General features: G+C 40.5%; 2 protein-coding genes across 2 annotated transcripts in view; one reads left to right on the top strand and one right to left on the bottom strand.

Annotated features, from left to right (window-relative positions):
• The first annotated feature begins 1,980 nt into the window (after positions 1–1,980).
• Positions 1,981–11,349, top strand: LOC117440393 (macoilin-1). The gene is made up of 11 exons (XM_034076728.2): positions 1,981–2,130; positions 3,872–4,013; positions 4,128–4,254; positions 4,517–4,640; positions 4,933–5,111; positions 5,662–6,109; positions 6,188–6,346; positions 6,944–7,114; positions 7,940–8,066; positions 8,705–8,879; positions 9,502–11,349. The coding sequence occupies exons 1-11, from the start codon at positions 2,054–2,056 to the stop codon at positions 9,690–9,692; spliced, it is 1,920 nt and encodes a 639-aa protein (XP_033932619.1). The 5' UTR covers positions 1,981–2,053; the 3' UTR covers positions 9,693–11,349.
• Positions 11,350–11,562: 213 nt separating this feature from the next.
• The window catches only part of nrbp1 (nuclear receptor binding protein 1), a 20,977-nt gene continuing 13,272 nt past the window's right edge, over positions 11,563–19,267 (bottom strand). The window contains exons 14-18 of the mRNA XM_034075586.2: positions 13,852–13,987; positions 13,547–13,600; positions 13,367–13,430; positions 13,199–13,254; positions 11,563–13,098 (exon numbers count right to left, since the gene is read on the bottom strand). Coding sequence (XP_033931477.1) covers positions 13,003–13,098; positions 13,199–13,254; positions 13,367–13,430; positions 13,547–13,600; positions 13,852–13,987 — 406 coding nt within the window. The 3' untranslated portion in view covers positions 11,563–13,002. The remainder of the gene's footprint in view (positions 13,099–13,198; positions 13,255–13,366; positions 13,431–13,546; positions 13,601–13,851; positions 13,988–19,267) is intronic.

Raw genomic sequence — 19,267 nt, 5'->3', positions numbered from 1 at the left:
AGGGTTACCATACGTAACCCCTCGTTATGAGCAGAGTGTGTGCAATTTACAAAAGTAAAATACTAACTAAATTTGAAGTATTGATAAGAAATGCAAAGATTTTTCACTCGTGTCCTTGACAGCTTATGATCTTTTTAATTTGAAAGGCCTGTGTGTTTTTAAATCTTCCAGTCTCTTCCTATTAGTTTTTTTTCATATATCTTGTGCATCAAGGGATGACCTCACGTTGGCCTTCACCATAATCTCTACACAAATATCCAAAAGGAACAACTAGCTGCTATCGCACAACTTCGATTTTATAGTCTGATTTATGTTATTTTATTTTTAGCACAGTCTTTCAATCATTTTGGTCATTTTGCACATGTTTGCAGAGCTTGGACTGTTGAAGTGAAAAAAAATGTCTTCTTTAAATCAATAACTTTTTGTTTAATTCAATCTGAAAAAACCGTTAAAGGCAATACAACTGTGGTTTATAAATTGATGGAGAATTCCCACAAGGGATTTATGTAACCAAATCAAAATTGTATTTATATTGACATTATCATACTTCATGCCTTTTTTGCTGAAAAATTCCTTCATTAGGTTTTGAATGTGACCCTTCAGTACATTAATCTGTTACATAACGTTATTTTGCGAAGACCTCTGAGATTATACAATTATTAAAACGTTGTGTCCTCACAGGTTATTGACTTTGCAGTGACCTTATAATTGTGACCTGTAATGGCATCATGTGGCATCATATTTACATATGATAGGACTAGAGCCAATTTGTATGAAAGGAAGGGTTGGAGTGTAACCAAGTGCATTATTTACTTAAGTACAATTATTTACTTGAGTACAATGTCGAGGTACTTGATACTACTTTATCTGAGTATTTGCTTTTCATGCCATTTTCTCCCTCCACACCACAACCTATAACAGGAAAATTATGTATTTTTTACTTTCATACAATTATTTGACTGTTATCAGTACTTTTAAAATCAAGATTTTACATAAAAATGAACTCGAAAGTATTTAGAAAATCCTTTTTTTGATTATCTAAACATGCCAAACATGCCAGTTTCGGCTTCTGAAATGCGAGGATTTGCTATTTTCTTTGTTGTTATCTTTAATAATTTAAATAAATGTTTAATTTCTTGTGGACAAAACCACATAGTTTTCACCCATGGGCTTTAAGTACTTGTGATGATATTTTTCCCTATTCATATTCATATACATATATAATACATATTATTTTTTAAACGAAAATTACAGTTTTTGAAAAACAGATGATGCCAACAACAAAAAACTTGAATTTCCTTTGATAAAAGTGTTCTCTGGGCTCTGGGCAAATATTAAGACACTTTCAAAATTGATGAAATGTTTGGCTATAAACTATTATGTTCTAATCATTCTGTCTGCTCTATATCTATGGCACATTGGAGAACATTTAAAAATATATATATATTATTAGAGGGGGGAAAAAACAGTAGTCCAATGTGCAAAAAGACTAAAAGTAGGCTATGATTAAAAAAAATCGCTGTAATTTAGAAGGATCAAAATCAAGTATGTGATATCTATGAACATATATCACATTTAATATCAAAGATACTAAACATTCTCTTTTTTGCAATAGAAAAAAGGTCGATTTCACTTAAAAAAATGAATTCCAAGTTGTTCTGTAGATGCTTGTCCAAAGGTTGCATCATTTATCCTTTTCATACTAAATATAGTCTTCGGACACGAACGGGTTAACCCATTAGGTACAGTCAGAGCCGTAAAATAGAATCTAGAATATAATGATATCTGTACGGCGCTGGGTACAGTGTGTAGTGTACACAGTGTGTTGTTCTGCTCCCCTCCTGCGATGAACACTTGTAGGTACAACACCCACTGCGCATGCGCATAGCCTGTATCTGTTTCCAGACATCATCATCATCATCATCATCACAGGTTGAGCTGCACATCCTCGAGGATCTGCTTCCTCTATTTTCTGCTTCTTTTTTCTGCCTCCGCTGCCGCTTCTGCTGCTGCGGAGCGAAAACTACAGCACGGAGGGAGTAGAAGCCATAAGATGAAGAAACGATACGTGGACGCGAGCAGGCTACGGAAAATGAAAAAGCTGAAAATAACGGAGAAGCTTTCTGAAAGGTAGCGTCGCCTGGCGGATGATGATGCTGCTGCTTTTGTTGTGGTGTTCCGTCGTCTTTGTGTAAATTTCAGCCGTCGTCATCCAGCTCACCTGTCTGCCTCGCATCACTTCATCCCGTGTCTCACATTTTACATGTCTCAGTGTGCAGCTTTAACACGTTCCGTTAGGATTTCACTGCGCGCACACACACACACGAGCGTACAAAATGTTGCGCGAGTTACTTCACCCGACATTGTTTACGGAAAGACAGAAATCAGCAGCTGTGCAAGTTAACGTCGGCCTGCTTCCACTCAGGCATGTTACATCTGCTTTACAGTATCTGTCTCCTTGCGCACACAATTAGGCCGAATTACTGCACAATTAATGCTCTGTTTTTATTCACTGTATTTTGCTACTAGGCTTAAAAGAAGCACAGGTCGTTTTGCACATCATTTGTAAGCGTCTAGACAGAGTACAGACAAGAAAGACTGCCTCAGGAGAAAGAAACCACTTGTTTTAAGTGTGCATTGTTTCACATGAGCAGTAAATAAAATAATCACTTCAATAGCTTACACTGTATTTTCAAGATATAAACACTGGCTTATATTTTATTGAATTTGTAATCATATTTACAATTTTTGCTTCTTTTATTGGGGAATTTTATGTTTTTATACATATTTTTTGTTATATTTGGCAGCTTTGATAAAATACAAATTAATTAAAATACTCGTTTCTTAATAGCACAAGATATATTTGAACTTATTTGATGAATTTAACATGCAGTAACGCTCAATTTCTTTCTTTAGTTTAGTTAGTTCCTACAAATTAAATATTGCTTTTTTGAGGTGAAATTAAAACACACTATTTTAAGTAACCTATAAGGGTAATTAAAACTCGTGTGAAGAATTAAAGCTCTTTACTCTTTCAGATAAAATATTACTTTTTATTGTTGCATATTTAGCTTTTTCCTCTTATTATAAAATACGTGTTAGATAATTTCAAGTACATTTGTTAACAGTGACAATAAAAGGGAGGGTTTTAACTCATGTGCAGGAGGAAACTGGTGCTCCTTCTCTCCTCCAGATGAAATATTGCCATGGTAACCAAACAAAGAGGGGGTGATGTGATGTGCAGAACAAAGGAGGAAAGCAAAGCTCCTGTTGTGCTTGTGGTCGCCCGACGAAACGAATGAGGGAGCAGTCATTGTTCTGTGGTGCCTCTACTTAAAAAGGACGGACTGCAGTTTTAAGACGCAGCTGCTCAATTATAGGTTCAGCAACGAGGATCCCATTTCCTGCTTTGTTTTGGATTCTGTGTGCCTTCAACGCTTTGGCTGAAGAGGCTTCGCTGTGTCTGAAATATCTCAGTCTAGATAGAATACACATTTGTTATTCATTCTTCCAGAGTATGTTCATCCCATAATGATGTTTTATGTATACAATGTACTAGATCTACTAGTCAATTAGTTGGGATCTATTACATTAATTACCAACCTTTTTGATATTTGTTGGTTTTGAATAATTGAAAAATAAACAAATAAATAAATAAATGTGAAATTAAGCCTCCTAAATGACAAAGTTTCTTTACTCATTATTTACCGTGTGCAAACTAAATATCTTTGAATTCTGACTTTTGAGGATGTTATCTTGGACTTTGGACTATTATTTTTTTATAGTATAAGTTACTAATTAGTGAAGAAAGTAATCATCAGACTAATTTACAATGAAAACATTTGTGACTTTATGATCTGTGTATTTGCAGTGCGTACACCTTCGTGAAGTTTATGATGATGTGGATGCTGGTGCTGCTGGCAGATTTCATCCTGGAGTTCAGACTGGAGTACCTGTGGCCCTGCTGGCTCTTCTTTGGGAGCGTTTACACCACGTTCCACTGCCACGGGCTGGTGAGCATCCTCCTGAGGGATTTTATACTGTGTGCCCAGATCATGATAATCCAACATAATGTTTCCAGTGCATTTGACTGACATTAATGTGTTTTCTCCTTTCTTTGTCTGCAGGCTATTTGTGTTGTTTTTGTCTGTGCTGCCTTCACTCTGGACATCTTTTGTTTAATTTTTGTTCCTTTGCACTGGCTGTTCTTTGTGGCAAGCACTTATGTGTTATTCAATTACATATGGCACACAGGTGAGACATTTGGACACGTGGAAATATTGTTTGTTTTGTTGTTAAGTGTCCCACACATATAACAAAATGTAACCTTATTATATTAATAATAAATATCCATGCGGCGTTTACCATTAACAAATCCTGAAAAAGGCACATTATTGCATCTGATAAAGCCTTTTATAGTGTGTAAATACCAATTTGAGTGAATTAGCTCTGATTTGTATTTGAACAAGGACCCCTCTACCCCCATCACATCTGATTATTTGATATTCCTCTGCAGAGAAAGGCATCTGCATATCCACGGTGTCCCTGTGGATTCTGCTCGTCTACACAGAGGCGTCACTCCGACTAAAGGACCTTAAAGCCTCTCATGCAAACCTGTCTCATCTTTTTGCTGCACACTGGTATGTTCATTCGACACACATCTCCCTTTCTGCCCTTTATAAGAATATCCAGAATTTATATTCCTTACATTCATACATTCATTCTGCAATGAACTGCATTAGTATTCAACTTTGATTCATTCTCTGTGTGATATAATGAGTCAAGCTGGATGTTTGTGCACGAAAGTATAAAAGACTAGATTCACATGTATGCTGCCAAGTAACACATGAAAGACATTGGGTGTGTTCTGCTTGCCAATATGTGATATCTCTTTTAAATGTTGCACTCATATTCCCACTGTGTTGGTTCCAGCATTGGGTATCCTGTGGTGTATCTGGGCTTTGATGCCACGTGCTACTTCACCAACATCTTCAAGCTGCGCATTCAGAAAGCTGTGCAGAGTGAGAATGACTTCCACATGCACCTCCTGCAGCACTCGCTCCCCCCAGGCCTGCAGGTCTTCCCAAAGACGGGAACAGATGGCAGCAGCAGTGAGTCTTCTGCACACATTTCAGCACACACACGTCTCTACCATTCTTACAATCCTTATTCATGACATGAGACGATCGGCACTCCAAGTATGCTGCATATTCAAAATGAACGTGTGGAAAAATCTACCAGTAACTGTTGGTCACAAAGTTAGGTGTTAAGTAAATGTAATAAACGTAATTTAATTGTTTTGATTTCTCTGAACTTCAGGGATTTTATAGAATTGTAATAATACCATACATTAGTAATTAATTAAATCTTCAGACAGTGAGAACTGATCACTGCAAAAAATGTGGGTGACGTCTAAATGAGGTATTTTGTACGCAATGTAATTTCTCCCCTGGTACAGATCCTTGCAAAAAATCCCAAATATTATAATTTCTCAAATATTGTGAGTCAATATCGCAATTGGAATGTCATTAAATTTACTTTGGATTGCAGTTCATATTTGTAATATCTTAATCCAACAATCAGAACGTTCTCCTCTGTGTTCCCACACTTCAGTGAGAGTCATGAAATTGCATGTATTTTTCTTTCTGCCTGTATTTGCAGGCTCTAAATGGAAGACAAAGCCTGAGTCCACTCAGTATCAGTGTCAGAACGGCGCTGTGCTGGCCACTGACGAGGCTCACACCGTGGACTGCCTCCAGATCCGCAGCGAGGAGAGAGCGTCGGAGAAGGGAGCGCTGGAGGGGAAGTCCGCTGAATCAAACCGGCGGCCATTACCATCCAAACCTGGTGAGTCCAGAGATCTGCTTCCCTGCGGGGCAGCAGGACCCGAATCCTCCACAACCCCGGAAAATCTACCTCAAGATGAGCCAGGAAGCAAAGCTACACGGGCGGCTAAAAGCTCCTCGCCAAAAGCCAGCAGAGGCAGCACAAACACTCCCTCCCCCCCCGCAGGGAGGACGGAGAAGAAGCAGAGATCCAGCTCGAAGACGGTCAGCCCCAACCGGGACGTCCCAGAGAAGAGCAATCACCACGCTGAGCAGATGAACAAGTACGCCATCAGTACCTTCAGCATGGGATGGTGAAATCGTAGCTTTTATTCTGAAACTCTTCCTGTGTTTCCTCCCAGGCTGGAGCAGGATCTGAGGAGGCTGCGGACCGAGCTGCAGCTGAGCCGGCAGAGCGAGCAGGAGCTGCGCAGCCACGTCTGCAACCTGACCAACAGTGAGCGCAGCCTGAGGCCAGAGGTGTCCCTGCTCAGACAGTCCAACATGCTGCTCCAGAGCAAGTGAGTCATCCTGCAGACCCTCAGCTCTTGGGCTCCTCCGGTGGGCTGCTCAACACATGACACCAGGCTATAAATAAACCCTCAGACAGGGATGATGAATGCATGCAGAAACACTGTGTGTATCTTTGGGAACAGCAGACCGTTTGTGGGCTGATGTTTTAATCCTCACACAGATTGATGTTTCTCTTTTTCAAATGGAATGAATATCTTATCAAGTCATATTTTATTTTGAAGGATTGTGGCTCACAATTCTCATCCATTAATGAATGATAGCTACTTACATTTTACTGAAGTCTTTCATGACATATTCAATTCATGAGAATATAAAATGGTATTAAGATGTTTTATTTATATAGTTTGGGGCCCTTAAATGAGTGCATTTCTCAAGTGTACACAGTAGCCTAAATGTGTCTCAGTTTAATCTGGAACAACACATTGCTTTCTCTGTGCTTTAAGAACATGACGTTGTTACATCGTCCATCCAGCAACTACAGGGATTCACTTTGTTTCTAAAACACTGTGAAGTTCCTCTCAAACGAACCCACTTCTTTTCGGTCTTTCACGTTATGCAAAGTAAGATTAACGCTTTTCCTTCAGGGTTCTGTGCCTGTCTAAAACCAAGCAGAGGGACAAACAGAGCAGCGCCATGCTGGAGAAAAAGACGAGAGCAGAGACGGAGGCCAGACTCTCCGTGGAGAAACAGTTGGCTGAGCTTCAGGCTCAGAGACTGGAGGAAGCAAACAACACAGCACGGAGTCTCAACAACAGGTAAAGCACACTTCAAACTGCTCGTTAAGGAAGTGGCTTTGTGCCTGGAAAGTAGAGTATGCTTCTGAGTATAACTAAATGCTGCAGTGAGTGTACGGCCAAACCTTTGAAGAAATAGTTTGACTTATGCTTATTCGCTGTCTTGCCAAGAGTTAGATAAGGAGATTGATTCAATGCTCATGTTTGTGTGTTCAGTGAGAAGCTGAAGTGTAGCTTAGCATATTAGCATAGTATATTTGAAACAGGGGAAATAGCTAGGCTCTGTCTAAAGGTAGGAAACTCTGCCTACAAGCAGGTCTATCGCCCGCTAACCAACACATTAGGTCTCATTTCTCATGTTTACACGAAAAAGAAGAGTGAAAAAACACCACTTGGGGTCTGGGAGGAGCTACAGTATATGCCACACTTTTTTTTGGAAAGCACAGGGTTTGACTTAGTCCCAATATGTATTTCTTTTCGTTTTAGGCATTTTTTAGGATGCTAGTATACTGTATAACTGTATAACCTCAGGACAGATTTACGCTAGATGTTTCCACTTGCTTCAGGCTTTGTGCTAAGCTAAGCTAATTTAAACATCAGTCTTATATTGAAGCTCCAGATATGAGAGTCGTATCAATCTTCTTGGCAAAGTGAATACGCTGGTTTTGATACATATCAAACTATTCCTTTAATGCACACAGGACATTTTGTACAGACTGTTAATACATGTTCTTGCATTTTATGTAACTATATTTATTGCATATGTAGATGTTTCTTTTTGTATTTTTCCAATGAAACTCCTCTCTTACCGCTGAAAACTGTTATTTTCTCCATCTCCTACACCAGGCAGGAACACTGTGAAACCCAAATGTTAAGGAAAAGAGTTAAAGATCTAGAGACAGAGTACAAACAACTACAGCTGGAGTGTCAAGTCAAAGAGAGTCGTGTGCTAGATCTAGAGAGTGATGTTGAGGTATATTTCTACTCTATTTGGGAATGAACTGTCTGTGAGTCTCAAGTGGTCCAGTACTTGTCCTCAGTTTGGTCATTGCTGTTTGCATCCCGTTTGTTATGTCTGTAATTCTTTGTGTTTGTTAAATCTATCCGAATCATCCACCGGGACCATTTAGTCATCTTTTTATTTCGGCCTTTTGCACTTTGTCATCATGTCAGTATGTAGTAATGTGAATGGTTGTTTTTGTCGTCTTGACTTCCGCTGTGGACGTTGTCGTACTGTGTTGTATTTGATTTCATTGTTAGTGACATACCCTCCCTCCATGAAGCATGCTTACACCAAAGTCAGGTCTGTCATACAAATGTTGCACTGCTTTAATAAACGTTTCAGGTCACTTCCCTCGAAATGTTCATTACAAACTGGTGCCAACAAAGAAATCTGTCAGAGTATCTCAATATCTAATTGATGGCCAATTCATTATGGAAATGGTTCGCTCTCTGAGGTGCATTGCTTTCCTAAGTTCAAAAGACACTTTTAAAAAGCCAAAAATACGTAGGAGACCAAAGCATCGAATCCCTCCGTTTTCATGACACAAGGTGGATTGATGTTTTGATATTTTAAGCACGTTCTTACCGTCGGTGTGTTTCTGGTCTCAGGCTCTGGGAATGTACCGCTGTGTGGAGAAGGAGACAGACATGCTGCTGTCCACTCTGTCGGCCATGCAGGAGAAGGCTCAACATCTGGAGTACAACCTGAGCGCCGAGACTCGCATCAAACTGGACCTGTTCTCGGCTCTGGGAGACGCTCGCCGGCAGCTGGAGATCGCTCAAGGTTCACACTCCCTTACCTCATCAATTTTAACTTCAGCTTTGGATCAAAAAACAGTATTCGAAGGCAGGATTGAGATACTCTATGACCTTTGGCTGCCATTCACAAATCAGTGTAGTATCTGTTAGTCATGATAAACAGTCAAAGCATGCCATCAAAAGGTCAGTGAAAGTGTCATATTATAGTATATCAGAAAAGAAAATCATAGTTTACTGTGTCCGCAAAATTATATAAAAAAGACAAGGTTTAGTATAGTGCGCATATTAAAATAATAATAAATATTATAGTGCAGTATGTCAACAAAAACAACATACAACAACATTTTATAATATATTATGCCATAAGAAAAGTTTTTTTAATTGTTTAATATAATTTTTATGCTTAAGATATTTACTATAAAAATATATATTTGTTTTATTATGAAGAAATTATAAAAAGATGGTCATCGTATAGTATGCCATATACGTGACTTAGTGTATATATAGTATGTCGAAAAAAAGTCATAGTATGTTTAAAAAAAGTCATATTATAGTATGTTAAAAAGAAAGTCATACTCTTAAATGTCAATAAATAAGACCTGTCCGTCAGTGTTGAGCCTCATGTATTTCCTGTGTTTGTCGGACAGATAAAGTGATGAGGCAGGACCGGGAGATTAAGGAGATGAAGCAGAAGATCGCCGAGGTGATGGCCGTCAGCCCGGGGGTTTCCTACATGGCTCCTCGCCCCCCGGTGCCGCAGTATCTCACCAAGCTACTGAGCTCTGAGCGCTACATGCTGAACCCACGAGCCCTCATGTACCAGTGCCTGAAGAAATAAAGGAAGTCGCCACCTTTGTCTGATCCTGGGGAGAGCTCACAGATTGTTAGGACAGAGCTACATGACACCATGAAGTCATCTACTTCCAGCCAGCGGTGGAAACAGGAAGAACCTCCACAAGTCGAATGCCTTTTGCTGCACTGATTACCACCAAGTTCACATTATTTGTTTACAAGGGTTCAAGTGTTTCACTCCAAAATACTATATCTCTCTTTATGTAGAGATACAGCTAACACTTTCTAGTTGGGATGCATCAGAGAAAAGCACACTTCTTCAAATTCAGACCCTGTTAATTTATCTAAAGGAATGATTTTGGGAAATTGAAGTTCATAATGTACGAGAAGATCCATCTTGCTGCCCTGCAGAGACCCACAAACCTACTGTAGCTTTAAAACACAGATTCACACTTCAATTAATCAAAAGTATAATACTTACAAGGTTTTAATATCACTTGTACAATGATACATCTACTGGATACTACAATCAAAATAACATGGTCTAATTGAAAAGTGTTTTCACAGCGGGCATTTCGACGAATCAAAAGAGAAGCAGAGGTGTTATTAACAACATGAATAATGGCTCTGCTTTATTCAAATGTTTTAGCCCCGACAGTGAGTCAGCACAAACCCATGAAACTCAAACTGCTTAATGGGATTCAGCCATTATTCATTTATTTTCCTGCTGTGACAATGTCATAATTCAAATATTAAGATACCCTGCTGAGACATGTTCTCAGACTAAATGTGAATATAGAGAAATGATACATGACCATATTTATGTCAGTCCTTGATTGTGTTCTTGCTTTGAATCTAAAGAATAAAATAAACCTTTATTGGATAAAAACACAATTATTAGCTCCAAACTAAAAATTTGAGAATTTTCTCAAAGCATATTTATAATTACGAACAATTCCCACATTGTTAAGAAGAGTATGTATAAGTATACATTTTGAAATCCCTTCAGAGTTGGCAGTTTACAGGGGTCTTTTTTGTGGAACAGGTTGAAATCGTGATGTTTCTTGAGAACATTGTGCAGTGATGTTGATTGTTGGAATGACCAGAAACGGATATCACAGTTTGCGGCGATTCCTTTCTCTTTGTTTGGCAGCTCTCGGCGTAAAACAATGGAAATGGTGACTTTGTCCCTGAGTGACAGAGGAGTTGTTAATAACGAGGAATGGTGTCGACCAAACGTGGTTCATGAATTTAATTACTGTGCCTATATACATTACTTTCAAACAGGAAAGTAAAACACAATTTAATGTGAAAGAGTAATGTGTTTGAATTGAAGTGCTATGTACTGTTTTTGTAGTTCCTTTGATTTATTTTCTACTCACAAGGTACAGAATTGAAAATACCCACGCAGCTGGAAACACTCATCTGGATGTCACCATTTTGGTAGCTTTTTATTTAGAGTGTCTTTCTAGGGTGTTTTATATCAAAACTATTTTTTAGTCTTGCTGTACTTTTATTATACTGCTGTCATTTTGTACGGCGATGTGTTTTGTCAGCATGAAATGTGTTTTATTGAACTGTTAATTGAGCACACATTGTGACTTTCAGTATGTACATGAATATACTTGTACAAGGGCTACAATTTCTTAACATTTTTGAACAAATAATTCAAATAGTGATGCTCTAAAGGGTAGAGATCACACCCCTGATGCATCAGGATTTCTTTTGTATAAATAATTTAAACAATTGAAATGTGTGTCTGTGTGTTCATTAAGTTCTTAATATTAGCTTTTTCTGCAAGAGGAAACACGTTTAAAACACGCACAGTTGAGTATAATGTCTTTCAAAGGGCATTTCCTGCATCAGAAAGATGTCCTTTGTCTTATACGTTGACACCAAACAAAGACCTGAAGTGCTGATAGTGTAAATATTTATTTCAGGAAGTGAAAAAAAAGGGGTAATGCATTGCAGAAACAGCACAGTGTCCAGCATAAAGTGTACAAGATGGTTACTAACATGCCAGGCAGCTCCACACCAGTATCTACAGACCGTCAGAAGGCAGTCACAGCGGAGAGTAGACCGGATCACTGCCGACACTTCAATCATTATCTAAGTGCTTCCTACTGCGAAGAGGCCACGAGACATTTCCAACAGGATATAAAAGTGTCCAGCAGTGCAAAGAGAGCCCCGAACAGTTAACATTTAAGGGCCGAGAAGTGAACATCTCCATAGCATAGCTCTGCTGTCCAACAGAACAACGAAGCCATGAAGAGAAATCTAAATGTTGACAGGCCTGAACTGACCAAACTCCTTTATTATGTCTGAAAGACAATTGAACCAATGCATCAGTTACTTTTTAGACGTAGAACAGCAGACATGCATTCCTCAAACATCCTTTAGTCCATTTGCTCTAATGTGAAATATCTTCACATGAATTCTCCTGTGTAAATGTCCCCTAAAGACACATTTATATTGACTTGAATTCCATCTTTCAGTCTGAAATGAGCGACTTGGAAAACTGAAGCTACAGTAGACATTGGACCACAGTCAGGTGACAACCCCCCCCCCCACACACACTTTTTTTTTTTCAATAGAAAATAATAGCGCGATTCAAAGGATGAGAGAAAGTAAAGCTTACATTCAAACCACCACCGGCCTTAGTGCTGGAAGTGAATTACAGTACACACTCAAGACAAAATAAACAAATAAATAGACTTCTTTTTCAGATCGTAGCTGTAGCTCTTCAGATTGGGTTTCGGCTGCACATTTAATTAATTTGTCCTATAATCAAATGTTTTCAAAAGAAAAGTGACGTAGCATCTGTTGCATTACGAGCTCAATGCATAACGGGTGGGACGCCGCCTCACTCGCTGCTCAAAGTTTAAAGAGGCCAGACTTAACCTTACAACACCATAATACACACACATACACACTTCAGTATGCCGGGACAGAGAATTTGCTTTGTACAGACAACTAATTAACAGTTTAAGTACAAATCTTTAAAATACAATTTAATACTGACCAAGGAAAATACTGCAGTAATCCAGTTTTATGTTGCTTACCTCCTTCGAAAGAGATAAGCCAAAAAGTGAAAACATTTGTATTTTCCTTAAAGTTGCGACTAGGATTCCCGCAGTCAGAAGAGAAGCAGATGGCTGTTTGGTGTGGGAGGAGAGAGAAATAAGATAGAAAGCGACAACCACTCAGTGGCAGCTTTTCCCCCCCAGGAGACCCGACAGCAGACCTGCAGCCGGAGCAAGGCGTCCTCCGGTCCTCGCTAAGCTTCTGCAACTCAGAGGCGGAGCCAAAAGCTAGTCCTGTTGACGAGGAGGCTGAGAGAGCCGAGGAGTCCACCGCTACGAGGAGACCGTCACCGGGTTGAGGGATCCGTTCCTGCTGTAGAACTTGGAGAAGGCTTCTTCGAGAACTGAAGCAAGTCGTGGCTGATCGCCCTGAAACAGAGGCAGCGGGGGGGGGGGCAACATGTCAGAGGCTGCTGGGGTTATTATAGCAGAAGTGTTCAGTCTGAGGGTCGTCATGGAGGCCTCTCACCTCGCTGATGAATCCGAGCTGAACCAGCTCCCCCGACAGATCATTCACGTTCTCATCTGAACAGATAGGCAGAATGGTTTTTGTAACGACTGCATGGTGCCAGTACCGTCAACTATCACATGATAGAACTCGGCCCGAATGAACAAAGCAATAAACAAAGAAACTCACTTGGTAACAAATCACAGCTCAGGTGCCTGTTCAGTTTATCCTCCAGTTTCAACAGCAAGGTCAGCTGCAAAGAGAATCAAAGAATCATTACAAAAGACATATCAAAACAGAAAACACTTTCATATATGACAAGATACTAAGAAGCAGAGACCGTTATCATTTATCAGAATGTAAACTCACATGGTGCTTGTTGCCCTCGTCAACAGGCTCAATATTGCACTGCATCTGGAGGACCTGTGAAGGAGAACAGTTTAATACAGGAAGTGCAGACTATGAAATTATTATGAAAAAGTATACATGGAAATTAAGAATGAAATGCAAATCAAAAAACGATTCACACTATGAGAAGCTTTTTGTTATTTCTCTAGTAATCAGCAATATGATCCGAGCAGAAATCTGACACACTGCTTTCATCAAATACAAGTAATTTACTAGTAGTTTCCCTTTAGGTCACAGTTAGGATTTGTAAATATGACAGATCTTACCTTCCTGGTCTCCAGCTCAGCGGGTTCAGGGGTCGGGGTTTTCACAGAGGGGGGAACGATGGGCGACTTCACCGTCTCCTGCTGAGGCTGATGAGGACTCGGTACCCCAAACGCCGTCAGAGGATAGATCCCATTCCTGTTGCATCGAGGACAATAAGAGACAACCTCAGGACGACTGAAAACTAGTTCATGCTGTCCAGCTGCAGGACATAAGTAAAGGCTTTGCTGACCATGGATGTATGTGTATATCCAACTACAAAAAGGTCCTATTTCTGGCCTCAAGCTGTTCAGCAGAACAAATCAGCTTTATTTATATCACCCATCATGAAGAGAATTGAGCACAATGACCTTTACAGAGAGCAATACACTATTAACACAAAGAGGAAGAGACACATTATCTACAAACTGGAGAAGAATTTTAAAAGATTGAAAACAGAAAGCGAATAACTTTAAGTTTATATATGAAGCTCAGCACAAATTCAACCAGGAAGACCTTCTTTACTCATTCATTTACTATTTCCATGTTACTACTCTCTCTCCTCTTAATAGGCGATCGGGGGCGTCACTCCCCAGCTTAACCAATCACTTTCCTCTATTCTCACAAGCCTATCACAGCGCTCCGCTAAACCTTTTAAATCTGCCCTCCCCTCTGACAGCTGTCATTTCAGGTGACTCGACGCAACCCTATGTTGCAAATGTATTATCTTTTCAATTTACACACGGCATCTATTGCACGTCTGTCCGTCCTGGGAGAGGGATCCCTCCTCTGTTGCTCTCCCTGAGGTTTCTCCCATTTTTCCCTTTAAACTGGGTTTTCTTTGGAAGTTTTTCCTTGTACGATGTGAGGGTCTAAGGACAGAGGGTGTCGTATTGTCATACTGATATTCTGTACACACTGTGAAGACCACTGAGACAAATGTAACATTTGTGATATTGGGCTATATAAATAAACATTGATTGATTGATTGATTGAACCCTCCTCCACCCCTTTTCACCTCCTGTCCCTCTGAATCCGGGGTCGACCTAAGCCACTCCCCTTCAGACCGAACCCAACTATCCATTCACTCCCACCAGTGTCCAGGGGGGTTTCATCGGATCGGTTCTCCCCTCCCGAATGATACTCCTGCACAACGGGGCCTAATCGCCAAAACTCCATTACATTCATTTGTCTATTCCTGGCAATAAACATGTATTCTTACATCAAACCGCCTCTCCTGGTTGAAATGCTGTTCGATCAGCAACACTGTCTAAAGACAGTGTTCATAATGTTTTTAGGCTAAAATGGTTCAAAGTAGAATCTCCTGAGGTGTTTCAGCGTCCTAAAAGATGAGCTTAGTGTTCAAGGAGAGTCATATAACAAACAGGAGTCTGTGCCAGTAAAAAGAAGCAAGGCCATGAGTGCTTTAAAGGCCCTGACTCTGCAGAAAAGCTTTGTTCCTACCTTACATCCTCCAGGAACTTGTCCAGCTCAAGAGCAGGGAACTGAGAGAGCCTGAAGCAGAAGACACAATGTTACTCAGCAAATCAAGACAAGAGATATAATATGTGATAATATGAAGACACAGGAACCCTTCGAAAGACTTCCTTCGCTCCCAAAGTGTTCAGAAGTGTATCTCTGTACGTCCGCACTATGTGGTTCCACTCAGACTCACTTCATCTGAACTCCGTCTTTGACTTCAACAATCACCAGGTTGGGGTCCATGTTCTTCGTCATCTCTTCTAAAGCATTTTCTGGAATCATATCTGCAGCAGAGAAGAGAAGGGAGCGATCAGAAGAAGCATTCACCCGAGGTGTTTTTATTACGGTGGTGTTCTGTGCTGTGTTGAAGTCCGAACAAAGTCAAATAAAACAAATATCAAGTCACCATTGTTCGGAAAACAAATGACCTTTATAAGAAAACAGATCATCTTCAATTCTTATTGTAAACTCTGTATTTGGTTTCACCAAAATGCCAATCGCTGTATATTAAAGATATGAATTGCCATCAGATGACACATGTTGTGCGCGTGTGTTTGGTGTGTGTGCGTTTGGTATGTGTGCGTATGTTTGGTGTGTGTGTGAGTTTGTATGTGTGTATGTGTGTGTGTGTGTATGTGTGTGTGTGTGTGTGGTGTTTGTTTGGTATGTGTGTGTGTGCGTTTGGTATGTGGTGTGGTAGTGTGTGTGTGTGTGGTGTGTTGTGTTTGTGTGTGAGTTTGGTGTGGTGTGTTGTGTGTGTGTGTTGTGTGAGTTTGGTGTTGTGTGTGTGCGTGGTGGTGTGTGGTGGTGTGTGCGTGTGGTGTTTGTTTGGTATGTGTGTGCGTTTGGTGTGTGTGTGTGAGTTTGGTGTGTGTGTGTGTGCGTGTGGTGTGTGGTGTTTGTTTGGTATGTGTGTGTGCGTGTGTCAATCAATCAATGTTTATTTATATAGCCCAATATCACAAATGTTACATTTGTCTCAGTGGTCTTCACAGTGTGTACAGAATATCAGTATGACAATACGACACCCTCTGTCCTTAGACCCTCACATCGTACAAGGAAAAACTTCCAAAGAAAACCCAGTTTAAAGGGAACATGGGAGAAACCTCAGGGAGAGCAACAGAGGAGGGATCCCTCTCCCAGGACGGACAGACGTGCAATAGATGCCGTGTGTAAATTGAAAAGATAATACATTTGCAACATAGGTGTGTGTGTGTGTTTTGGTGTGTGTTTGGTATGTGGTGTGGTTGTGTGTGTGGTGGTGTGGTTGTGTGGTGGTGTGTGGGTATGTGTGTGCTTGGTGTGTGTGTTGTAGTATGTGTGTGTGTGTGTGTGTGTGTGTGTGTGTGTGTGTGTGTGTGTGTGTGTGTGTGTGTGTGTGTGTGTGTGTGTGTGTGTGTGTGTGTGTGTGTGTGTGTGTGTGTGTGTGTGTGAGAGAGACTCACGTTGGTGGCTGACGATGCAGTGAGCAGCCAGCAGCTTCAGTAGTGGCACCTCGAACAGGGCCTGGTGAAACAGCAGCTCCTTGGCGGTGGGCCGCTTACTGGGGTCCACCTCCAGACACTTCTGGATGAATTCCTGGGAAAATATCTGAAAGTTATAGATTTACAATCCAGACAGCCATCCAGGCTCTTGATACTCGTGTGTCGCTCACTCACCCGCTGCAAAGGGTCCTCTAGCATCTGAATGGCATTGTTTATGGCTTCTTGGGACACATAAGACGAATCTCCGTTGCTCTGGATTTCCCAACACAGCCATCTGAGGGAGTGACCGGACAGAGAGGCGGTGATTGGAAGTGATTCATAAATAAAACAAGTCAACAGCAGCCAATGGTCTGAGAGTGTCTTTTAAAAGTCCGAAGGGTTAAAAACAGCATTTCCGACTAATTCAGTCGTCGATTCGTTGGTGACGTCATGACGTGTGTTTTACGCGCCGTTAAGTTCCAACGTTATCGGTATTTATATCGGTACTGGAGACATTTAAAAAAGATATGTCATATTGCTACATAAACATTATATCGCAGTCTTCGTGTCGCCAACTCGTTTCTAACATGCAAAAAGACAACAACAAAGCGTCTATGATGTATTTTCGATCTTTCCAATCCAGACGAGATCTCTCAGATTACACACACGCGGCAGCTACATGCAGCAACACACACGCGGCGGGGATGGCGGAGAGAACCAAGCGCTCCAAGGTGTGGTTAAATGTCTCGATGTGGTTAAATGTCTCGATGTGGTTAAATGTCTCGATGTGGTTAAATGTCTCGATGTGGTTAAATGTCTCGATGTGGTTAAATGTCTCGATGTGGACAATGCTCGTTGCCAAAAGTGCAATAAGAGTTTAGCATGTCAGGGCGGTAACACGGGCAATTTGTGTAAACATTTAGCAAAAGTGCTCCACATCCAGACGGAGGAATGCACCGACTGTCTTTCTAGCAGCTCTGTAGCCCCGTCCACGAGGAACGTTTCCACGTCAGGTGTTCTGTATGCTAGCAGCAACACACGGAGTTAACAAAATGATACAAACATGGGTTTATGATTAGAGGTAACTGAGTTACTCTTTAGTTTGTTAAAGTTTCAGCTATTCTGTTTACAGTTCTGTCATCAGGTTATTTAATACGATTTGTTAAAACATTGTTGTTTCTTTTGATGTGAAATATTATGTATTTAATTTAAATAAAAAGCAATGTTAATTTTGTTCGCAATTTGTTTAGTTAATTTCATAATATATGTATTTTTGAATCAAGTATTCATCTTCATTGTCTTCATTGTTAGTTTCCACATGCCTAAAACAACCTCAAGCTACATCTAAAAGTTGATGGCTAAATAAGAGCGCTTGAGGAATTGTGCAAGGCGTACAGTAATAGTCCGAATAGTCGAATAATTGTTTCATTAATCGATAGATTCATCGATTATCAAATGAGTCGTTTGTTGCAGCCCTAATCCTGACTTCTATTTCCGTAACTAAAGCAAAAGGCAAACAGTCGAAAGCTGGGGTGACATTTTTGTTAAGAATAAATTGTTACACACGACAGCAGAGCAATCAAATACATTTTCCATAAACAAAGAATGAGCCACCAACAGCTGGTTTCTTCTCACCTCTAAGGCGCACATCCCAAAGGAATAGATATCCACGGCTGTGGTGACATTGGCAACAGCTGGAAGCAGAAAACCAAACTGATCAAAATCACTCTCTGATATCTTTAAAAAGACCATTTTGAAGAAGATTTCTTAAAATAATAAATATCATTTTAATAATATGTTTTTTTAGTTCAACCATCACAGATCCTCAGAAACGGCCATATCTATGTGAGGAGAAAAGTCAATGTGCCACATGAGCACACTAGAGTCGTACACTAAGAAGAAACAGTTCTGTAACGAATGATCAAATATGTGAAAAAGGGACAAGTAGTAGGTTTTTGCACGGCATTGTATATTCATTACTAATCACCTGGTGATGTTATGAATCGTCTGTACTGCTTAAGCACAGAGATGGGAGAGAGGTGCAACACATTCCCCACGCACGGTGTAACCAGACACTCTGACCAGAACTCTTTCATGAGAAACGTCTGGATCTTACCTCCATACTCCGGGGCAAAGAAGTGAAGGCTCTTCTGCTCTTCCCGACAGGTTTTCACGTGGTTGTTGATGGTGTCTGGAGCAACTGAAACGGCGGGGAAAAGCCTTAATAACAAGACAGCTAAAACAAGGTACTGGTAGTAATAGTAATAGTGAGGCATCTGTAGTAAACACACTAGGAATCAGCAAGAGGGACGTAACCCTGGCTTTACACTGTGCTGATCTTAGAGATTTAAACGACCTCTACCTGAGCCGATCTTGATGAGGCCGTTGTGCTGGATGAAGATGGTGTCACAGGTCAGGTTGCCGTGGATGATTGGAGGTTCACAGGAGTGCAGGTAGCTGGAGACGAGCCAACGAGTGTTAAGTCAACAAAACA

The sequence above is a fragment of the Pseudochaenichthys georgianus genome, chromosome 24, assembly GCF_902827115.2.
Source record: "Pseudochaenichthys georgianus chromosome 24, fPseGeo1.2, whole genome shotgun sequence".
NCBI classification, from domain to species: domain Eukaryota; kingdom Metazoa; phylum Chordata; class Actinopteri; order Perciformes; family Channichthyidae; genus Pseudochaenichthys; species Pseudochaenichthys georgianus.
The sequence above is the reverse complement of the archived record's forward strand: the minus strand, read 5'-3'. Positions and strand labels throughout refer to the sequence as shown.